At 40.3% G+C, this 21,718-nt stretch overlaps 1 protein-coding gene across 1 annotated transcript in view; it reads right to left on the reverse strand.

The window, feature by feature from the left end:
* Nucleotides 1-4,440: 4,440 nt before the first annotated feature.
* Nucleotides 4,441-21,718, reverse strand: part of LOC308290672 (chitinase-3-like protein 1) — a gene marked incomplete at both ends in the record, with an annotated part of 35,426 nt that continues 18,148 nt past the window's right edge. Inside the window, 5 exons of the mRNA XM_080732583.1 lie at nucleotides 4,441-4,922; nucleotides 5,510-5,642; nucleotides 8,375-8,491; nucleotides 9,333-9,515; nucleotides 9,864-9,972. Of these exons, the coding sequence (XP_080588709.1) occupies nucleotides 4,441-4,922; nucleotides 5,510-5,642; nucleotides 8,375-8,491; nucleotides 9,333-9,515; nucleotides 9,864-9,972 (1,024 nt within the window). The remainder of the gene's footprint in view (nucleotides 4,923-5,509; nucleotides 5,643-8,374; nucleotides 8,492-9,332; nucleotides 9,516-9,863; nucleotides 9,973-21,718) is intronic.

Genomic DNA, 21,718 nt, shown 5'->3' on the forward strand with positions numbered 1-21,718 from the left:
GAGAGGCAACAGCATGTGCTTGGAAGCAACACTGCAAGGTATCATGTTTGTTTGAAGGCTTATTGACATTTCCACACGTTATTGAAGTATGTTGAATGCGTTTGGAAGTAATGTTGAAGAAGCTTGGCCTAATTGAAATGGCTTATTGTCCCCAGTGCCTGCAGTTGCAATGCTGTGCATGATTGTCTGATGAACCAGGAGTTCCAAGGTGGCTTTATGTACTGACCTAGCACCCCCCGGTTAGCGGAGTGAGGTACAGGAAGTTTCTTTGTTTGTTTGGTTTGGGGTTCTTTTGATTTACGTTGGAGTTATTTGTAATTATTTGGGTTAAGGTGCCTTTTGTTTTGTTCTGTTTGTTTCTTTTGGTAACGTGTTTATAATTTAAATGCATTGGTTTATTGGATTGCTATTTAAAGAATGAAGTTATGAAATCACTGCATTATAATTGAATTCTTATTGTTGGATTATTGAAAGGTCAGATTTAAATGCACTGATTTTATTGAATGAAACATTGAAAGCATTTTATTTAATAATAGTAGATGTTGTCAATTTAATTCCATTGAAAGGTTCCTCAAGCTATAAATGACCATTTTAAGTAAGCATGGTCCATTATGGATGAGCCTGGGCCAACTGTCGGAGACTATTTATTTGTAAAGCACATGCACCTGTGCTTTACAAATGATCGCAAACTATAATAATGTTTCATTATTATGCTATAAATGGTAATGGATTATTTCTTGAAGGTGAAAGATAAGCTACGATTTTGCAACATTACTATATTTTGGATATGTGGAATAAAGAGTCTTTAGTGCCACATCACATGATTAGAGTTACAGTTAGCCCTAGAATGTCTGTGATCTTACACACATGAATATATTCCAAATACAGAGCCATGGATCGGGCTTATCTGCACACGATTTCCTGCCAGAACATTCAAAGGAATATAAAACAAACTAGTACAATACCTAACTCCAAGTCTTAGGAGGTTATACTATTCGTATATTATACTATATTAAAATTATATAAGCTTAAACTTCAAGTTTCATTCAATGTTTCTCATAATTATTCATTATTTTTCATTGCATTTATTTTGATGGACTTCCTGTCCTGGCATTTGGCCTTTGTGTCCTAATTTAAAATAATTGACAACACTGAACGACAAGTGGCCTTGGCTTGCCCCTACAATGACAAAATTCCAGGCCTACATTTTCAAATGTATTTGGTTAGAAAGAGAACGTGACATATCACACAATTGAGAGTAATGGGAGCCAAAACCTCCACCGGCTGTCCGTCTGTGAGTGAGTCAGTCAGTCACACTTTTGCCCTGCTCATATCTCCACAACCATTGCCCCCATCCATGCCAAATTTTGCACACACACTCCTTACCTGCCAAACTACAACCTCCAAGGACCCCCGCAGCTCCAGGGACCCCCAGGTCCCTGGGGGACCCCCAGGTGTCACACGTCACACTTTTGCCCTGCTCATATCTCCACAACCGTTGCCCCCATCCATGCCACATTTTGCACACACACTCCTTACCTGCCAAACTACAACCTCCAACCCCCGGAGCTCCAGGGACCCCCAGCTCCCTGGGGGTCCCCCAAGTATAAAAAATGACCAAATGTGCAAAAATGACCACCCCAACGGGGCTGCTCACGGGGAATTCCCGGGGACCACCCACTCCTGGTGCTCCAGAACGGATGCAAAAGTGGTGACGCCCCCAGTGGAGGACCCCCTCCACTGCAGCTCACATAAAATGCCGTAACTCGGGCTAGGAGCGTCCGGGAGAGCCGGGGCCGGTACCTATTTGTCCGCCAAGGCAACGCGGACACCCCACCCCTCATTTGTCACATGGCCCTCTTCTAGCGCCACCATGAGGCCGATTCTTGCGAAACACATTTGTGGACACTGCTCCTACAATTCTTGCCCTAAAATCACGCACATCGGTACACAGTATGTCTACACTGATTTCATCACCTTGGATCTGTCCCATATTGCGCCACCTTCAGGCCGATTTGTAAAACACATTTTTGGCCACTGCTCCTACAACTTTTGCCCTAAAATCAGGCACATCGCTACACAGTATGTCTACACTCATCCCATCAACATCTGACCTGACGGTCGCTTATCTCCCGATTAGGGAGTCTTACTGGTAATAGCTGTACCTCCCAAGATGGCGCCACCTATTGAACGGCTCCTCACCTCAAGCTATATAAATTGTATAGACCATAAGGATATTTGTGCTTACGCTATACATACCCTTTTTTGTACTTCTTTAGATTTGTTTTAAATATATTTTACATCAGGATGTAATGATCATTAAACAATAACCCAACTATCTCTCAAACTCCCTTCCCAGTCTGAGTTTGAATGAATGTAGAATTATGTGCAAAATGTAATCCTATAGATGTGAAGGGACTAATTTAACTGACTAAACTACATTTTTATAAGGAACATCTCACATATGTCAGTGTGCCAGTGATCACCTCCCCGCTGTGCCAATGTTGGCACTATTGTTATTTTATTTTATATAATTATTTATTATTATTGTAGGCTATAAGGTGCGTTGGCTCTCACCCACATACCTGGCAAATCGGGGTCCCGGGTTTGCCTCCCGGCCGTGACGCTACATTGGTGGCAGTGGTATAAATAGGAAGAATTAATCCTCTGCGTTGTAGACCTGGCCGGCTAGTAGGCCTAGTCGACGACTGTCCACCCCTGAGTTGCGTTTGAACCCCCCGGTTTCAAAGTGATCCTGGCCGCGTGGTCGCGCTTCCAGGTAGAGGGGACGACTGTAGGCTATACGGTATGTGTGTTGGCTCTCACCAATGTGCCTGGCACTTTGGCTGACTGGTCAGCGCACATACCTGGTTCGCCTACCAGCCGCGACGTTACATTATTACTAATTACCCTTATTATCTTTTAATGAGCAATGCATTTCGGTACAGATTTAAAGTATAAATCAGGCATTGTGAGACTATCAAGGTTCGACAAAATATTTATTTTGTCTTAATCAATATACGACTGAAAGACTAGACTTAAAGACAGGGTGAAATCAAAAACATGTTTTTCACACTTATAGAGCATAGGCCTATCTGTAGTGATAATATGGCCATACCTAACACTAGATGCCAAAAAATAGAAAATAAACAATTTTTGTGTATATTTATATCAGAGGTCCCTAAATAGGCCATTCTTAATTACTTCCTGTGAACAGAAATTCAAAAAGTGATGACATAGAGTTTTTGAATATAAATGAACCTTTGGTTACATTCACCTGTTTGTTTCCCATTGCTGGCTCCCATTACTCCCATTACTCAGATTTTAAATCCCATCGCCTGAAGGGCTGGTCCCCTCGGATAGGTTCAGAAACACACAGGCTTCCTTTTCGAACTGAAACTTCAAAATAAAATACCCCAAATAGTCATTTCATTGGGTCTTTAAAGTAAAATGTTTCAGATGACTAAAGCTACATAGAATGTTATTTAAAAGACTATGACTTAGAGTGTAAGTCAGCGGTTCGCAACCTTGTCTGCATCAGAGCTCACTTGACAATCGCGAAGGCATTTGTGTCCTAGAGCCCAAAACTAACCCTACCTGACCCGATGTTTTCGGGCCGGGTAGGCCTTAAAATGTATGCTAATTATTCGGGCCCGAGTTAGGGCCCAGTTAGGGCTGGGCCTTAATTTATAAGCTGGTTGAGAACTCTAGTGCAGCCCACCAATCTGTAAGTGGACAGATGGGTGGGCCGCCTGCATTTTCAGGGCAAATTTAATTTATTGATCAATCCATTGGTTGTGTTCTGGCTTAGATGAATACACTTTAAATTCCTATCACAATGAATACAAATCTTTCTGGGTTTGAAAGAAACTACACAATTACTTTTTTATTTTATTTTTACCTTCCTTTTTATTATATTGTTTTATATTAATGTTCTATAATGAATGAATGAATGAATGGTTTATTACTGGTCTTTGTTTACAACCAATCAAAACACACTTGTGTGGACTTAAAACAAGAAAATCATCATCACAAATGTACATATCAAACCAAGTCACACACAAAATCTAAATCCAATGACAGAAAAAAGGAACAGGCTGAAGTAAGATGCCTTTTCTTTGCCTATATCCTGTATCCTGTCAACAAAATGCATTTATATATATATATATATATATATATATATATATATATATATATATATATATATATATATATTATATATATATATATATATATATGGAAAAAATAAAATGTAAAATATGCTGTAATAAACTAATATGTGTATATCTCCCCTGAGATATACACAATTTCACCCCATACCATTTATATTTTATTTTTTGCTAACTATTCATGTGCCCGCTTATATCCTCAAGGCCCAGCAGTAGGCGCCACAGCCCACAGGTTGAGAACCACGCGCTGTATTAACCCGAACACATCCCATTAAGGCCAGTCACAGCACTTGCAGCTCTCCCTGTAAACAAGGTTAGGCTGGCACTTCTGCAAGTAGGTGTTCCCTCCGTAGCAGTTGTAGTAGGAGGTGTTGTCGTCGACGTTCCTGTAGAGGCCATTGGGCCTCCCTCCGCAGAAGCCGGTGCGAGGCCAGTCACAGCACTTACAGCTGTCTCTGTACACGAGGCCGGCGCCGCACGCGTGGAGGTAGGTTAGTCCGTTGTAGCAGTTGTGGAAGGAGCTGGAGTCTTTGGCGTTGGTGTAGAGGCCATTAGCCCTCCCTCTGCAGAAGCCCCAGCCAGGTGACACAGTGGTGACGGTGTTGACGATGGCAGTGGTAGGGGTGGCTTCAGTGGTGACGGTGGTGGCAGTGGTAGTGGTGGCTTCAGTGGTGGTGGTGGTGATGGCAGCCGGGTTAGGGGTCTTAGTTCTGATTACTGGAGGGTCGATGGTCATGGGAAGGGGAGTGGAATCTGACAAATGGGGACGGAAACAATGTTGGTACTGAAATTGCAGCTCAACAAAAGCTAATTCATCCAATTGATGGAGGAAAATCTCACAATGTTTTTCTCTCACTATAGTAGCTATTATCGTCCAATCCCTACTGACAAACCAATAACAAAGGGTTAATAAGAATAATAGAAAATGGATTTTCTTGTAAAGCATCCCGGTTATCAATTATCTTTCATATCGTTGCTGTCGAGTCCACAATCCACAAAAAAAAAAAACAATTCCAATGGATCAATTGTCTATCTGATGTAGTCACACACTCTCGTGAACACTTTTCATTGGTTACATATTTATTAAACCCATAACAAATTAACAACTTTAAAATTCACATTCAGAAATATTATCGTGACAATTCTCAGATCTACAACCTCACATTGTGTCGTATTACGATGCCTTGTGAGCTTGTAGATCGGCCCCATTTAGCTACTGTTGCCTGACACTCAAGTATGACGAATTAAGGCATTCATATTTGATTATTTTATAGTTTTTTTATGGAGTTTACAAGGTCTCCACCCGACAGTGACAATATGAATGCAGTGGTTTGGTTTACCTGAATCTAGCAGGGATCGCAGATGGCTGATGAGGGGGTATCTGCCCTGGCCGCACACCTCTCCCGTAAAGTCATCCAGGTCGATGGCCCACACCAAGGCTCCCCCGAAGCCCTTCTGCTTCAAGTACTTCACCTGTGGAGATTTCAATTTATCGTGAAATTGTCCTCAGTCATACACTAGGATGAATTTGCTCTTGTTGAGCTGCAAATTCAGTACCACTTAACCCTCGTAGGGTCTTCGGGTCACTTTGACCCGGTTTTCAATTTTCAACATCAAGAAAAAGTATGTTAAAATATGTTTTTTTCCATGAAACTTCTTCTGCTTGGCTTATTTACTGTACTAAACATGTGATATGAAAATGGTACATGTGATGCATTTGCAACACCCCCCTGTATCAACATATAACACCCAGGGTCTTCGGGTCACTTTGACCCGGCCATTGAAAGTGTATGCTAAAGGGCTAATATTTAGGCCATTTCTTTCTGAAAAAACATTGGACATATGGATTTTCGAGTACATAATTTGCTCACCATTACAAACTACATTGATAACAATTCAATCAATATTATCTCCGCCAGGCCGGGATGGCCAAAGGTGAGGGATTATGTTTTTGTTGCTTCTGTCTGTGAACAGCTAATCTCAGTCACCGCTGGACCAGTCAGCGTGAAACTTTACATGTACTCCCCCGGGAGGCCTAAGAAGATATTCAACCCCAAATTGTCCTGTTATAGCGCCACCATGAGGCAATATTGAGCAAAACACGTTTTGGGCGTTATAGCGCCCAAAACGTGAGGCAATATTGAGCAAAACACGTTTTGGGGGATATTTACAATACCGATTTTCTCTGGTCATTTGATCAATGTCATGACCTACAGTATGTGTCACATTTTCTATTCAGATTGGCCACGATTCCAAAGATGCTTACGATTTTTGCAGGAGTGGCACATTTTGATACCAAATGGGAACTTCAGTTCCACAGCATTCCGACGTGATTTGTAGCATTTATTTCATTTTGTTTTATTTTGAGTAGTCAATTATGGTTTACCCTCTTTTTCTCCCCAATCCAGTCCTTATGCCAATTGATTCCTCCCCTATGTTGTCACTGCTGTTGTATCCTACCGAATCATCTGACAGTGAGGAGCCCCCACCGAGAGGACGTAGGGCCTTCGCCCTTCGTCCTACTCCTCCCTCCCAAAACCAGCTGCCACCCAGCCTGGCTGTAGGAATACATGTAGTGACAATTATCACCCTCTCCGCCCAGCTTCCCTTCCCTCGAACAACAATTGTGTTTGCATAGATGCCCCACGATTGATTCAAATCCACAACCTCTGTGGTGGTGGCAGGGTCGCTGTGCCACCCGAGCACCTGTAGCACTTAGTGCAAATCAGAATGGGACAAGAAATATTTGACATACTGTATAGTTCTTGATCAAATGACAATAGGGATAATATGTACCAATTGGTGGGAGGTTTGGACCAAGTCTATATGGTAATACCAACAAGATATTTTGCAAAGATCAGTCTCATGGTGGTGCTATAAGATGGGAAAGATTTCTAGTGGAGTTTCTTTCTAGGCCTCCTGGGCGTATGTGTGCCAAGTTTGATGCTGAAGTGGTGCCTGAGATTAGCTGTTCACACAACGGCCTGATGGTGGCGCTATAAGAGGCCAATGTGAAGAATTTGGGGGGTAGCTTCTTCCTAGGCCTCCCGGGAGTGTGTGTGTGTGTAGTTTCACACTAATTGGTCCAACTTGCCTGAGATTAGCTGTCCACAGACAGAGGAGTGAAAACATAATCCCTCACCTTTGGCGGGGATAATACAAAATATTGATTGAATTGTTAGTAAAGTAGTTAGTAATGACAATCAAATTGTGTTTAGTATGATTTGTGGGGATTTCGAACTACTTTAGAATGGTTTAATATGAGCCGGGTCAAAGTGACCCGAAGGCCCTGGGTGTGACTAAAACACGAGGATCCTACGAGGGTTAAACCCTCTACTTGATAATATGGATCTGTAAAGAGTGCATTTGGTACGCTCTTATTTAACTCAATTTAACTAATTTAACTCTTATACAAATCAATTTGCCAAAAATAGCAGATCTGCTGAAAGTTCTCCCCAGAATAGGGATGCTGGGGGTTAAAGGTTATGCCATTTGGATTGTTTTCAAAAGCATACCTTTGTTTTACACATTTTGGAGAAAAGCCAATTTCACATGCATGGAAGTGCCCTGACTTTATTAGGTGCCCCACATCCATTTAGACTCTGTGAAACAATTTTGGTCATTTATTTTGACTTGTGTAACATGTACCATCGCAACAGCTAGCTGAAATTGTATTATTACAAAACGATAAAGAGGTTTAGATACATAGTTATTTATTTAATTCAATTAATTTGTTTCGATTTGGCAATTTTAACATCAACCTCTGATGTAAACGTATAGGCAGAAAGAAATGACTTATTTGTCAATAAATACATTCTTTTGTGTCTCAAAATGCAGAAATACAGTTCTTTTCCTTACATATCCTTACGTTATTTTCTTATGAAAATGACGACATGTTTGAGATTTACTCATTGTGTAGTTATTTATTTTAATTTGGTAAGAATGAACATGTCCATTTCATTTAAGATTAGGGGCCCTATTATGATCCAGGTCTTATGCCTTAACTTCTTTACCTTTTTTTCACTATTTTGAAAAACATTTTAAATACTTCAAATGCTGATCTACATCTGCACGTTGTGAACTTGCAGATCAGCTATTTGAAATATTTAAAAAACAAAAACAAAATAGTAAAAAAAGGCAAAGAAGTTAAGGCATAAGACCTGGATCATAATAGGGCCCTGCATGTTAAAGTTGTAGTATATTACCTTGTTTGCAAAACTCTGCTTATTATCAAATCCCAGCCATACTTTGCCTTTGGTGGCATAAGGCACCATTTGCTCATCAATCCAGTGGACAGCTGCCCCTCGGAGGAAGCTACAAATCTGTTGGAAGAATGAAAACATATGTATCTTATACAGTACCGGTATGTATCAAATACAATCCAAAAACCTTGACATGATTGACCATATTTGCAAAATTCAAATGTCATTAAAAAAAAGGTGTATTATATTCTACTTCGTTGTTCAACAGTATCCCACAAAAGTAATGAAAACAGCAGATCTACAAACCCACAATATGTGTGCGAAGAGGTCATGCACATGGGCTTGTGCACATGGGCGCATGCACGCATCCGCCTGGCTGACGGCAGACTGCTGGGCGAGCGCTGGCGCTTTGACATGGGATCAACTTTGACCAAAACAATGCACAAACCTAGTTGGTTGTTTAAGTTGGACAAAATGTGGCCATATTTTCACACATATGGAGATGACTGATGTCTGACTGACATACATGTTTGACGTCATAGACCACATGAAACTGACACAATATGTCCATATATGGGCATATTGATGACATCGGGAATAAAAGGGACAAGGACGGAATTCATTTGTAAGTGTGACTATTGATGATGACATCATATCCCATATATGGGCATAAAAGGGATTGTATGATGTCAGCCGTCATAGGTCTATGATGTCAGACAAGGATGGAATTAATTTGCAACATCATTGTGATGTCAGAACAGGTCAGCTATCCGTCAGCTGAGTTGGGATAAGGTGTCATGCACTGTGATGCACACACGCACAGGATCTGGAGTTTTGTATAGTTGCTTATAGTAAATGTGACATAAGCTCGCGAACACCGCTTATTGTTTCCCCATTTCCTAAAAGGTTACACTTTTGTACAAGGTTACAGCAACAACATTAAGCTTCAACATTCACTCACCTCATAGTAAGACAGGAACCCAGCTTCTCTTGTGTAGCGTCCAGCAGAGCCAGCACTGCTGGCTGGTGAGCCGACAGCACCACCTGCTGACCATGTGTTGAACGTGCGTCCATATGTAGCAAAACCAAGCAGGAGTTTTTCAACAGGAGCTCCTTGGTCTCTCCAGTAATTCATGGCAAAGTCCTGGAGGCAAAATGTAAACACACATTCAGTTCAGTGCTTGCTTGGATCAGACAGTGATTCTCAACAAGGTACCCCCAGTTTGAGAACTAAAAGAGAAAAATCCTCTGTGATTATTTCTGAGAAATATCTCTGAGAGTGTACACATGGAACCAAATGGACGTGTGAGTATTTGTACACTTTCTGAAGGTTATGATTTCCTCTGATGTGTGATGGAGATTTATATTGTTTAAAAAAAATAAAGGACATCCCTGGGGGTCCCGAATCCCCAGGTTATGAACCACTGTATTGTATGAGTGTATGAGAGCATATTAAAAAGTGTGGTGTTCGAGTTATGAGGTTTCGACTCACCACATTGGCAGTGTCATCTTGTGAAGAAGTTAGAGGGCTGTTGTGGCCCGTGGTTTGCTCCCAGGCTCCGTGGAAGTCATAAGTCATGACATTAATAAAGTCCAGGGACCTGTTATGTTACACACAATGACACACAGTTATGGATGGCAAGTCAAATGTTGCAATGTTGGAATGAGAAGCTTGTTAGAAAACGTGGCAAAACTTGTATATCATCACTGTCGGGCAGAAACCTTATATCTCCAAGTTTCAAATGTGTATTTTTTTCGTAAAAAGTAAAGCCCTGCTTCATCATACAAGACTCTCGCACAAAACTAGTGAAAATAGCAGATCTACAACTAAGTGATGCGAGGCGTTGTGTGTCCTTGTAGATCAGCTAATTGTTTTTAGTTTAAATCATTTTTCAAATGACAAACAAAACGATTGGTGTTGGACATACAAGGTTTCCACCCGACAACAACGATATAATCTGTTATAAATATAATTATAATGCATTAAGTCTCATAACACTGTTTATAAGAGTTCATACATAACTAGAAATACTGTTCCTTCGAAACAGTGTGGGCTCGCTTCCAACCCAACAAATAGGATACTTTAAGGTACTGTAAGGTAGAGTACCTTACAGTATTGTACTGTACCTTACTATACTGTACTGCACCTTACTGTACTGTACTGTACTGCACTGTACTGTACTGTACTGTACTGTACTGTACTGTACTGTACTTTACTGTACCTTACTGTACTGTACTGTACCTTACTGTACTATACTATACTGTACTCTACCGTACTGTACCTTACTGTACTGTACTCTACTGTACCTTACTATACTGTACTTTACTGTACTCTACTGTACTTTACTGTACTCTACTGTACTTTACTGTACTCTACTGTACTGTACCTTACTGTACTTTACTGTACTCTACTGTACCTTACTGTACTGTACCTTACTGTACTGTACTTTACTGTACTCTACTGTACCTTACTGTACTGTACTGTACCTTACTGTACTATACTATACTGTACTCTACTGTACCGTACTGTACTGTACTCTACTGTACCTTACTATACTGTACTTTACTGTACTCTACTGTACTTTACTGTACTCTACTGTACTTTATTGTACTCTACTGTACCTTACTCTATTGTTTTGTACTTTACTGTACTGTACTGTACTCTACTATACCTTACTGTACTGTACCTTTCTGTACCTTACTGTACTTTACTGTACTCTACTGAACCTTACTGTACTTTTACTGTACTCTACTGAACCTTACTGTACTGTACATATTCTATGTGTTCTAGAGGTGTATATTGAGCATATACTGTAGGTTAACAATCCCAGATCACATCTGTCCTCCACTATGTCTATAACCAAGGCGTTCTTCTATGTGGCCACTCCAGACTGAGGAGTGGAGCATGACTTTTATTGTGTTTGTGGATCTGATTTGAAAATGCATTGGTTGTGATATCTCCCTGACAACCAACAACAACCACTAATACGGCTGATTGTCCCTGCGGGTTCTAGGATATATACTGTAAATCCCATTGCCCGGGATCCTAAAACCTTATTCTTTTTAACTAAAATTTCTAAAACACTACAAAACATGTCTCAAAGACAAATACAAGCAAAAGTCTCCACAGTAACACAGTAACAGTTGTTTGTGTGTGTGTGTGTGTGTGTGTGTGTGTGTGTGTGTGTGTGCGTGCGTGCGTGCGTGCGTGCGTGTGCGTGCACATTGTAGATCAACTTCATAGCAGTATTAAGTGGTCCATCTATGTTTTTTTATTAATAATAAAATCTACAAAGTAACAAGTAACTGAAGCTGTCAAATGCTGTATTTATAGTAGAGTATATGTAACAAAAATGGAAAGTAGAGTAAAAGTACCTCAAAATTGTACTGTAGGTACAAGTACTTGTATATACTTGAGTAAATGTACTTGGTTACTTTGCAGCACCACAGAACAGCCAATGACAGACAGGCCTTTAATCACAGCTGTTTCAATCAGTAGAGTGGAGAGGGACATTTAGAGATATTTGTAGTTTTAACTCAGAATATATACATCACACAGCTTAGATATTTGGATCAAATCAGAGAGCAGACCTGTGTGAACGCAATGATATAAATAGCATATCTGAAGTGTGAACACTGCAGCCACAGCGCCTTAACATAAACATGGGTCTATTATCCTTCTCTCCACTCTGTCCCCACTCACTAAACCCATTGGAAATGCATTGGGTGCTTAAAGTTAAACATTTAAATTTTTTTATATTTATACTACAAAACATTTCAAAACGAAAAATACAAGCACACGTGTCCTCAGTAAGCTGAACACATAAAAATTTGAATGGTGTTGAAAGGTGTAAGCGTTTAAGAGATGAAGCGCGCCAAAGTTTTGAGGAGATACTGACTGACTGATAGATAAATAAATAAACTAGAAATACTGTTCCTTCGAAACAGTGTGGGCTCGATTCCAACCCAAAACAATAATAGTAAAAGTGTCAAGTTCCCAGGCAATGCTCTCTTTCATTTTACTGACGTAAAATGGTAATGCAAATACAATGTAGACAAGCAGTGTTATTACATGAACTTAAAGGACCAGGTCACCTTTGGGACAACCAGATCTTATTTTATTGTTGTGTGGGGACACGATCAACACAATGTTGAGTTATTTTTTGTGTTCAATCTGTGTTTTTAGATATTTTAGTATTTCAGTATGCTACAACTGGTCATATGATGCATTTTGCATCATATGATGCATGAGATGATGCAATATCATGCTACAAAGCATCATATGACCAGTTGTAGCATGCTGAAATAATAAAATATCTAAAAACACAGATTGAACACAAGAAATTACAGGATTGTGTTGATCGTGTCCCACACAACAATAAAATAAGATCTGGTTGTCCCAGAGGTGACCTGGTCCTTTAAAGGTATGGACAATTAAATCAAAATAAAATTAAAATATAATGTGGACGGGTAACCAACAACAAAAGTTCGAGACCAGTAGCATGTTGGGAACTGAAGTTATGGCTGTTTAAAGCCTGGGAAGAAAGATGGGGAACCTGTGTGTGTGTGTGTGTGTGTGTGTGTGTGTGTGTGTGTGTGTGTGTGTGTGTGTGTGTGTGTGTGTGTGTGTGTGTGTGTGTGTGTGTGTGTGTCTGTCCTAGGGGTCCCTGAACTACACTTTGCAAACCAGCAAACCACATCAAAGTAATAGTACGCAGATGGTCCTAATATTGACAAGCTTTTTAAAAACAGCAGATCTACAAGATCACAACATGTCGCAATGTCACATTGTAGATCAGCTTCTACGTGATTCATCTACCGTATGTTTTGTATTAATAATAAAATCTGCAAAGTAACAAGTAACTAAAGCTGCCAAATGCAATAGACCGTTTGTCAGCCTTCTGATTGGTCCCTGAGACTCCCTGACTGGCCAACCAGAAAAAAACATTCACTTTTTGCTATCGGGGGTGGAGTTTGTGCAGTGGAGAATATTGAATGTGGCTTTCAACAACTGTCCGCAGTGCGTGACACGGAGATCGGCCGGTACGGTGATAGCGACGGCAAGCGTCAAGCCATCTCGCTCATCATAACGAATAAGCTTCAACAAACTAGTTCACATGTACCTTATCAATGGTCTAAGAGTCACGATTAGGTACATATAATTTAAATGGGCAGAATTACGAAAAGCCAGCCTATTATGTGAGGAGAAACATTCTCTCTGTCCTCTTCCTAGTACCCAAGATGCAATGCGCTTCTCTTTCTATCTCTGATCCAGAGGATTAAACTAATTAAAACATTTATTTTTCGGGGGAAAACTACTGTTTTGCTATGTAATTACTGTACCTTTTTCTTCCCTTTTTATTAATATCACGTAGATGTGTTTTTTGTGGTACTTTATATAGCTGTAATGAGGCTATGAAGGGAAAAAAAATCCCATCCACTACCACTATAAAATAATCTGCAAAGAGGATTCTGTCCCACTGGGATTAAACAAATTAAAACATATATTTTCGGGTAAACCCCCCGTTTTGCAATGTAACTACTGTACCTTTGTCTTCCCTTTTTATTAATATCACCTAGGTGTTTTTCCTTTGGTACTTTATATAGCTGTAATGAGGCTATGAAGGGGAAAAAAAATCCCATCCACTTCCACTATAAAAACAATCTGCCCAGGGTTAATGTCCCATCATAGTAACAGGGCAGAATGGGGCGGGATTTGCAAAAGGGTTTATTGCAGTGGAGTATAAGTAACAAAAGTGTAAAGTAAAAGTTGGTATACAGTACGGGACATGCTGATCCAAATGCATATGGGATATACTAGGATTCAAATGCAGACAGGCTGAAATTCATGGCTTTTAAAGTGTTTGGGGTGTGGTTTTGCCAGGTGGGTCCACTTCGGTTGATCGTCTGATTTGGAAATGCATTGGTTGTGATATCTCCCTGACAACCAACAACAACCACACAGAGTGCCCCTGCGGGTTCTAGGATATATACTGTAAAGCCCATCGCCTGGGAACCTTATTCTTTTTAAGTTAAATTTCTAAAACACTACAAAACATGTGTCAAAGACAAATACAAGCAAACGTCTCCACAGTAACACAGTAACAGTTGTTTGTGTGTCAGTGTGTGTGTATGCGTGTGTGTGTGCGTGTGTGCGTGCGTGCGTGCGTGCGTGTTAATAATAATTATTATTATTAATAATAAAATCTGCTAAATAAAAAGTAACTGAAGCTGTCAAATGCTGTATTTATAGTAGAGTATAAGTAACAAAAATGGAAATTAGAGTAAAAGTACCTAAAAATTGTACTGTAGGTACAAGTACTTGTTTGTATATACTTGAGTAAATGTACTTGGTTACTTTGCAGCACCACTAGCCTTACATTAAGAAGTCTCTGCCGAGACTTTCGCATTGTCACTGCAGGGCCGACTTATGTAAGGCTACATCACCACAGAACAGCCAATGACAGCCAAGCCTTTAATCACAGCTGTGTCAATCAGTAGAGTGGAGAGGGACATTTATTTATAGTTTTAACTATAACTATAGTTTTATACATCACACAGCTTAGACATTTGGATCAAATCAGACAGCAGACCTGTGTGAACGCATTGATATAAATAGCATATCTGAAGTGTGAATATTGCAGCCACAGCGACTTAATATAAACATGGGTCCCTTTCCTCTGTCTCACTCTCTCCCCACTCACTAAACCCATTGGAAATGCATTGGGTGCTTAAAGTTAAACATTTTTATTTTTTTATAATTAAACTACAAAACATTTCAAAACCAAAAGTACAAGCACACGTGTCCTCAGTAAGCTGAACACATAAAAATTTGAATGGTGTTGAAAGGTGTAAGCGTTTAAGAGATGAAGCGCGCCAAAGTTTTGAGGAGATACTGACTAGTATAATATAGAAATAAACTAGAAATACTGTTCCTTCGAAACAGTGTGGGCTCGATTCCAACCCAAAACAATAATAGTAAAAGTGTCAAGTTCCCAGGCAATGCTCTCTTTCATTTTACTGACGTAAAATGGTAATGCAAATACAATGTAGACAAGCAGTGTTATTACATGAACTTAAAGGACCAGGTCACCTTTGGGACAACCAGATCTTATTTTATTGTTGTGTGGGGACACGATCAACACAATGTTGAGTTATTTTTTGTGTTCAATCTGTGTTTTTAGATATTTTAGTATTTCAGTATGCTACAACTGGTCATATGATGCATTTTGCATCATATGATGCATGAGATGATGCAATATCATGCTACAAAGCATCATATGACCAGTTGTAGCATGCTGAAATAATAAAATATCTAAAAACACAGATTGAACACAAGAAATTACAGGATTGTGTTGATCGTGTCCCACACAACAATAAAATAAGATCTGGTTGTCCCAGAGGTGACCTGGTCCTTTAAAGGTATGGACAATTAAATCAAAATAAAATTAAAATATAATGTGGACGGGTAACCAACAACAAAAGTTCGAGACCAGTAGCATGTTGGGAACTGAAGTTATGGCTGTTTAAAGCCTGGGAAGAAAGATGGGGAACCTGTGTGTGTGTGTGTGTGTGTGTGTGTGTGTGTGTGTGTGTGTGTGTGTGTGTGTGTGTGTGTGTGTGTGTGTGTGTGTGTCTGTCCTAGGGGTCCCTGAACTACACTTTGCAAACCAGCAAACCACATCAAAGTAATAGTACGCAGATGGTCCTAATATTGACAAGCTTTTTAAAAACAGCAGATCTACAAGATCACAACATGTCGCAATGTCACATTGTAGATCAGCTTCTACGTGATTCATCTACCGTATGTTTTGTATTAATAATAAAATCTGCAAAGTAACAAGTAACTAAAGCTGCCAAATGCAATAGACCGTTTGTCAGCCTTCTGATTGGTCCCTGAGACTCCCTGACTGGCCAACCAGAAAAAAACATTCACTTTTTGCTATCGGGGGTGGAGTTTGTGCAGTGGAGAATATTGAATGTGGCTTTCAACAACTGTCCGCAGTGCGCGACACGGAGATCGGCCGGTACGGTGATAGCGACGGCAAGAGTCAAGCCATCTCGCTCATCATAACGAATAAGCTTCAACAAACTAGTTCACATGTACCTTATCAATGGTCTAAGAGTCACGATTAGGTACATATAATTTAAATGGGCAGAATTACGAAAAGCCAGCCTATTATGTGAGGAGAAACATTCTCTCTGTCCTCTTCCTAGTACCCAAGATGCAATGCGCTTCTCTTTCTATCTCTGATCCAGAGGATTAAACTAATTAAAACATTTATTTTTCGGGGGAAAACTACTGTTTTGCTATGTAATTACTGTACCTTTTTCTTCCCTTTTTATTAATATCACGTAGATGTGTTTTTTGTGGTACTTTATATAGCTGTAATGAGGCTATGAAGGGAAAAAAAATCCCATCCACTACCACTATAAAATAATCTGCAAAGAGGATTCTGTCCCACTGGGATTAAACAAATTAAAACATATATTTTCGGGTAAACCCCCCGTTTTGCAATGTAACTACTGTACCTTTGTCTTCCCTTTTTATTAATATCACCTAGGTGTTTTTCCTTTGGTACTTTATATAGCTGTAATGAGGCTATGAAGGGGAAAAAAAATCCCATCCACTTCCACTATAAAAACAATCTGCCCAGGGTTAATGTCCCATCATAGTAACAGGGCAGAATGGGGCGGGATTTGCAAAAGGGTTTATTGCAGTGGAGTATAAGTAACAAAAGTGTAAAGTAAAAGTTGGTATACAGTACGGGACATGCTGATCCAAATGCATATGGGATATACTAGGATTCAAATGCAGACAGGCTGAAATTCATGGCTTTTAAAGTGTTTGGGGTGTGGTTTTGCCAGGTGGGTCCACTTCGGTTGATCGTCTGATTTGGAAATGCATTGGTTGTGATATCTCCCTGACAACCAACAACAACCACACAGAGTGCCCCTGCGGGTTCTAGGATATATACTGTAAAGCCCATCGCCTGGGAACCTTATTCTTTTTAAGTTAAATTTCTAAAACACTACAAAACATGTGTCAAAGACAAATACAAGCAAACGTCTCCACAGTAACACAGTAACAGTTGTTTGTGTGTCAGTGTGTGTGTATGCGTGTGTGTGTGCGTGTGTGCGTGCGTGCGTGCGTGCGTGTTAATAATTATTATTATTATTAATAATAAAATCTGCTAAATAAAAAGTAACTGAAGCTGTCAAATGCTGTATTTATAGTAGAGTATAAGTAACAAAAATGGAAATTAGAGTAAAAGTACCTAAAAATTGTACTGTAGGTACAAGTACTTGTTTGTATATACTTGAGTAAATGTACTTGGTTACTTTGCAGCACCACTAGCCTTACATTAAGAAGTCTCTGCCGAGACTTTCGCATTGTCACTGCAGGGCCGACTTATGTAAGGCTACATCACCACAGAACAGCCAATGACAGCCAAGCCTTTAATCACAGCTGTGTCAATCAGTAGAGTGGAGAGGGACATTTATTTATAGTTTTAACTATAACTATAGTTTTATACATCACACAGCTTAGACATTTGGATCAAATCAGACAGCAGACCTGTGTGAACGCATTGATATAAATAGCATATCTGAAGTGTGAATATTGCAGCCACAGCGACTTAATATAAACATGGGTCCCTTTCCTCTGTCTCACTCTCTCCCCACTCACTAAACCCATTGGAAATGCATTGGGTGCTTAAAGTTAAACATTTTTATTTTTTTATAATTAAACTACAAAACATTTCAAAACCAAAAGTACAAGCACACGTGTCCTCAGTAAGCTGAACACATAAAAATTTGAATGGTGTTGAAAGGTGTAAGCGTTTAAGAGATGAAGCGCGCCAAAGTTTTGAGGAGATACTGACTAGTATAATATAGAAATAAACTAGAAATACTGTTCCTTCGAAACAGTGTGGGCTCGATTCCAACCCAAAACAATAATAGTAAAAGTGTCAAGTTCCCAGGCAATGCTCTCTTTCATTTTACTGACGTAAAATGGTAATGCAAATACAATGTAGACAAGCAGTGTTATTACATGAACTTAAAGGACCAGGTCACCTTTGGGACAACCAGATCTTATTTTATTGTTGTGTGGGGACACGATCAACACAATGTTGAGTTATTTTTTGTGTTCAATCTGTGTTTTTAGATATTTTAGTATTTCAGTATGCTACAACTGGTCATATGATGCATTTTGCATCATATGATGCATGAGATGATGCAATATCATGCTACAAAGCATCATATGACCAGTTGTAGCATGCTGAAATAATAAAATATCTAAAAACACAGATTGAACACAAGAAATTACAGGATTGTGTTGATCGTGTCCCACACAACAATAAAATAAGATCTGGTTGTCCCAGAGGTGACCTGGTCCTTTAAAGGTATGGACAATTAAATCAAAATAAAATTAAAATGTAATGTGGACGGGTAACCAACAACAAAAGTTCGAGACCAGTAGCATGTTGGGAACTGAAGTTATGGCTGTTTAAAGCCTGGGAAGAAAGATGGGGAACCTGTGTGTGTGTGTGTGTGTGTGTGTGTGTGTGTGTGTGTGTGTGTGTGTGTGTGTGTGTGTGTGTGTGTGTGTGTGTGTGTGTGTGTGTGTGTGTGTGTGTGTCTGTCCTAGGGGTCCCTGAACTACACTTTGCAAACCAGCAAACCACATCAAAGTAATAGTACGCAGATGGTCCTAATATTGACAAGCTTTTTAAAAACAGCAGATCTACAAGATCACAACATGTCGCAATGTCACATTGTAGATCAGCTTCTACGTGATTCATCTACCGTATGTTTTGTATTAATAATAAAATCTGCAAAGTAACAAGTAACTAAAGCTGCCAAATGCAATTGCAGTGGAGTATAAGTAACAAAAGTGTAAAGTAAAAGTTGGTATACAGTACGGGACATGCTGATCCAAATGCATATGGGATATACTAGGATTCAAATGCAGACAGGCTGAAATTCATGGCTTTTAAAGTGTTTGGGGTGTGGTTTTGCCAGGTGGGTCCACTTCGGTTGATCGTCTGATTTGGAAATGCATTGGTTGTGATATCTCCCTGACAACCAACAACAACCACACAGAGTGCCCCTGCGGGTTCTAGGATATATACTGTAAAGCCCATCGCCCGGGAACCTTATTCTTTTTAAGTTAAATTTCTAAAACACTACAAAACATGTGTCAAAGACAAATACAAGCAAACGTCTCCACAGTAACACAGTAACAGTTGTTTGTGTGTCAGTGTGTGTGTATGCGTGTGTGTGTGTGCGTGTGTGCGTGCGTGCGTGCGTGCGTGTTAATAATAATTATTATTATTGTAAGAGCCATATTATGATTTCTTTATTGTGTCGTGGTTATGACATCACTTATAGGTTAACGCCCATGTTCAAGGCCAAGGCCAAGGTGGAGTTTACTTAGGGACACCCGTAATGAGCGACAGGTGTTGTCGTTTTTGAGACAAACAGTCTTTTGACTGTGCGGTGTGAAGGCTGTTGTGCAGCCGTTTTGTTTGTTATTTTCTTTATTACTATACAAAGTGAACGAGTGAGTGTCTAACTCTGAAAGTAAATAAATAAGCTTTTTCTGCAACTCTGAAGAACACCTTTGGACATCAGTTTTTTATCGCAACACACGTCTAGACTATACTTTTTTAATCGGCAACCAGTAGCGGCAAATATTGGGATTTCGTCGCTACATTTAGTCAAAAGACTGTCTCGGGACCACCGCGCGTTTATTTGTTTTATTGGGAAGCAAGTTAAACAAGCGGCGGCGGCTCTGTTTGACACGCACGGGCCGCTGCGTTGGTGGTGGAGGCGTTTGGAGTGGAGCGAGGAGGACAGTCACAGCGGACAAGGCGAGCGATCATCATCATCATCTTCTACGACTGCCAGCGTTTCTGTGACCGGGAGCTATTGGTGCGCTTACCGGCGGCGGGGATATCATCGGCATCGGGTGGTCGGGTGACGGCCAGCGGAGAGCAGCGGGACCAGAGCGGACCGGGTGTGGAGGTGGAGGATCGATCGTCTACGCTGATCTACATGTAATCGGTTAGTGGTGGTGCAGCGGCGCAGCGCCGATTCAAATCAATGGCCATTGAAATAAAAAAGTGTGCACACTAAACTAAACTAAACCCAATGCATTGGTAACAAGCGCCTTTAAGGACATTGCGCGTGAAGGCGTTTTGTTTGGACTACTACTTGCGTTCTGACTATCGACACGTTTCTGACTATTGACACGGAGGCGGAGCATTGACTTTATTTATTTATTATGTCGGCCGACGACGCGCAGACTAGCGCTGATTTAGAATCACGAAATGAGAATGACAATGTGGTTGAACCTGAACCTGAGTCTGGTGGGGTCCGTGATAGGGCTGCGTCCCTGGGTAAACGCATTGTCACAATGACGCCTAAAGCGTTGTTGGACAAGATTGATGGTTTGGAGAGGCAGCGCAAATCAAAGTTGAACAAGCTGTCCACTTTAAAGGAAAACATTTTTGCCATGGTAAATGATGAAAATTATGAAAAGCGTGTGGTACAAAGTCATTTTTGCCAATTCATGGGTGTGTACAATGAAGCAAAAGGTGTACATGAAACGTTGTTGGGTTTGTTGCCTGAGACTGAGGCAATTAAACACACAACCTGGTACAATGCAAAAATGTTGAATTATGATGAATTTATTGATGATGTGAACAGGGTTCTTTTTGTTCAAAGCCATCCCGATGTTTTTGACAGTGATGGGGTTGCAATCAAGGTTTCCGCTGGTAATGAGGTTGTTGTTGAAGCTCACATTTGCGACGATGATGCTGAGGTTGTTGTTCAACCCCATATCTGTGACAATGGGGAGGAAGTTATTGTGGAGCCCCATGACAGCATTTCTAATGTTCCTTCCAATGTTCTAACTGCAAAATCCACTGGTTCAAAAGCGAGCAAAGTGTCATCCACTACATCTGCACGCATTAAAGCAGAGGCGGAAAACGCTGCACTCATGGCGCGTGCTGCTGCTTTAAAAGAGCTGCATGCTTTGGAGGAGGAAGGGGAGGCTTTAATAAAGAGGACCCAGGATGAACAGGCTGAGGTTTTAAAGAGAACACAGAAGGAACAGGCTGAAGCTCTAAGTCTAAGGAGAACACAGCTGGAGCAGGCTGAGATTTTGAGGAGGAAAAAGCAAAAATTGGAGCTGGATGCTCAAATAGCAGCCAATACTGCAGAAATATCTGTGTTCAAAGAAGCCAGCAGTGTTACTGGCAGGAAGTCTGATGGCATGGAGTCCTATTTCAAAAAAGGTGCTAAACCTAAACCAGTGCCTCCTGGTGGTACACAACAGTC

The sequence above is a fragment of the Nannobrachium achirus genome (genome assembly GCF_963921795.1).
Source record: "Nannobrachium achirus genome assembly, chromosome: 9".
Classification (NCBI taxonomy): Eukaryota; Metazoa; Chordata; class Actinopteri; order Myctophiformes; family Myctophidae; genus Nannobrachium; species Nannobrachium achirus.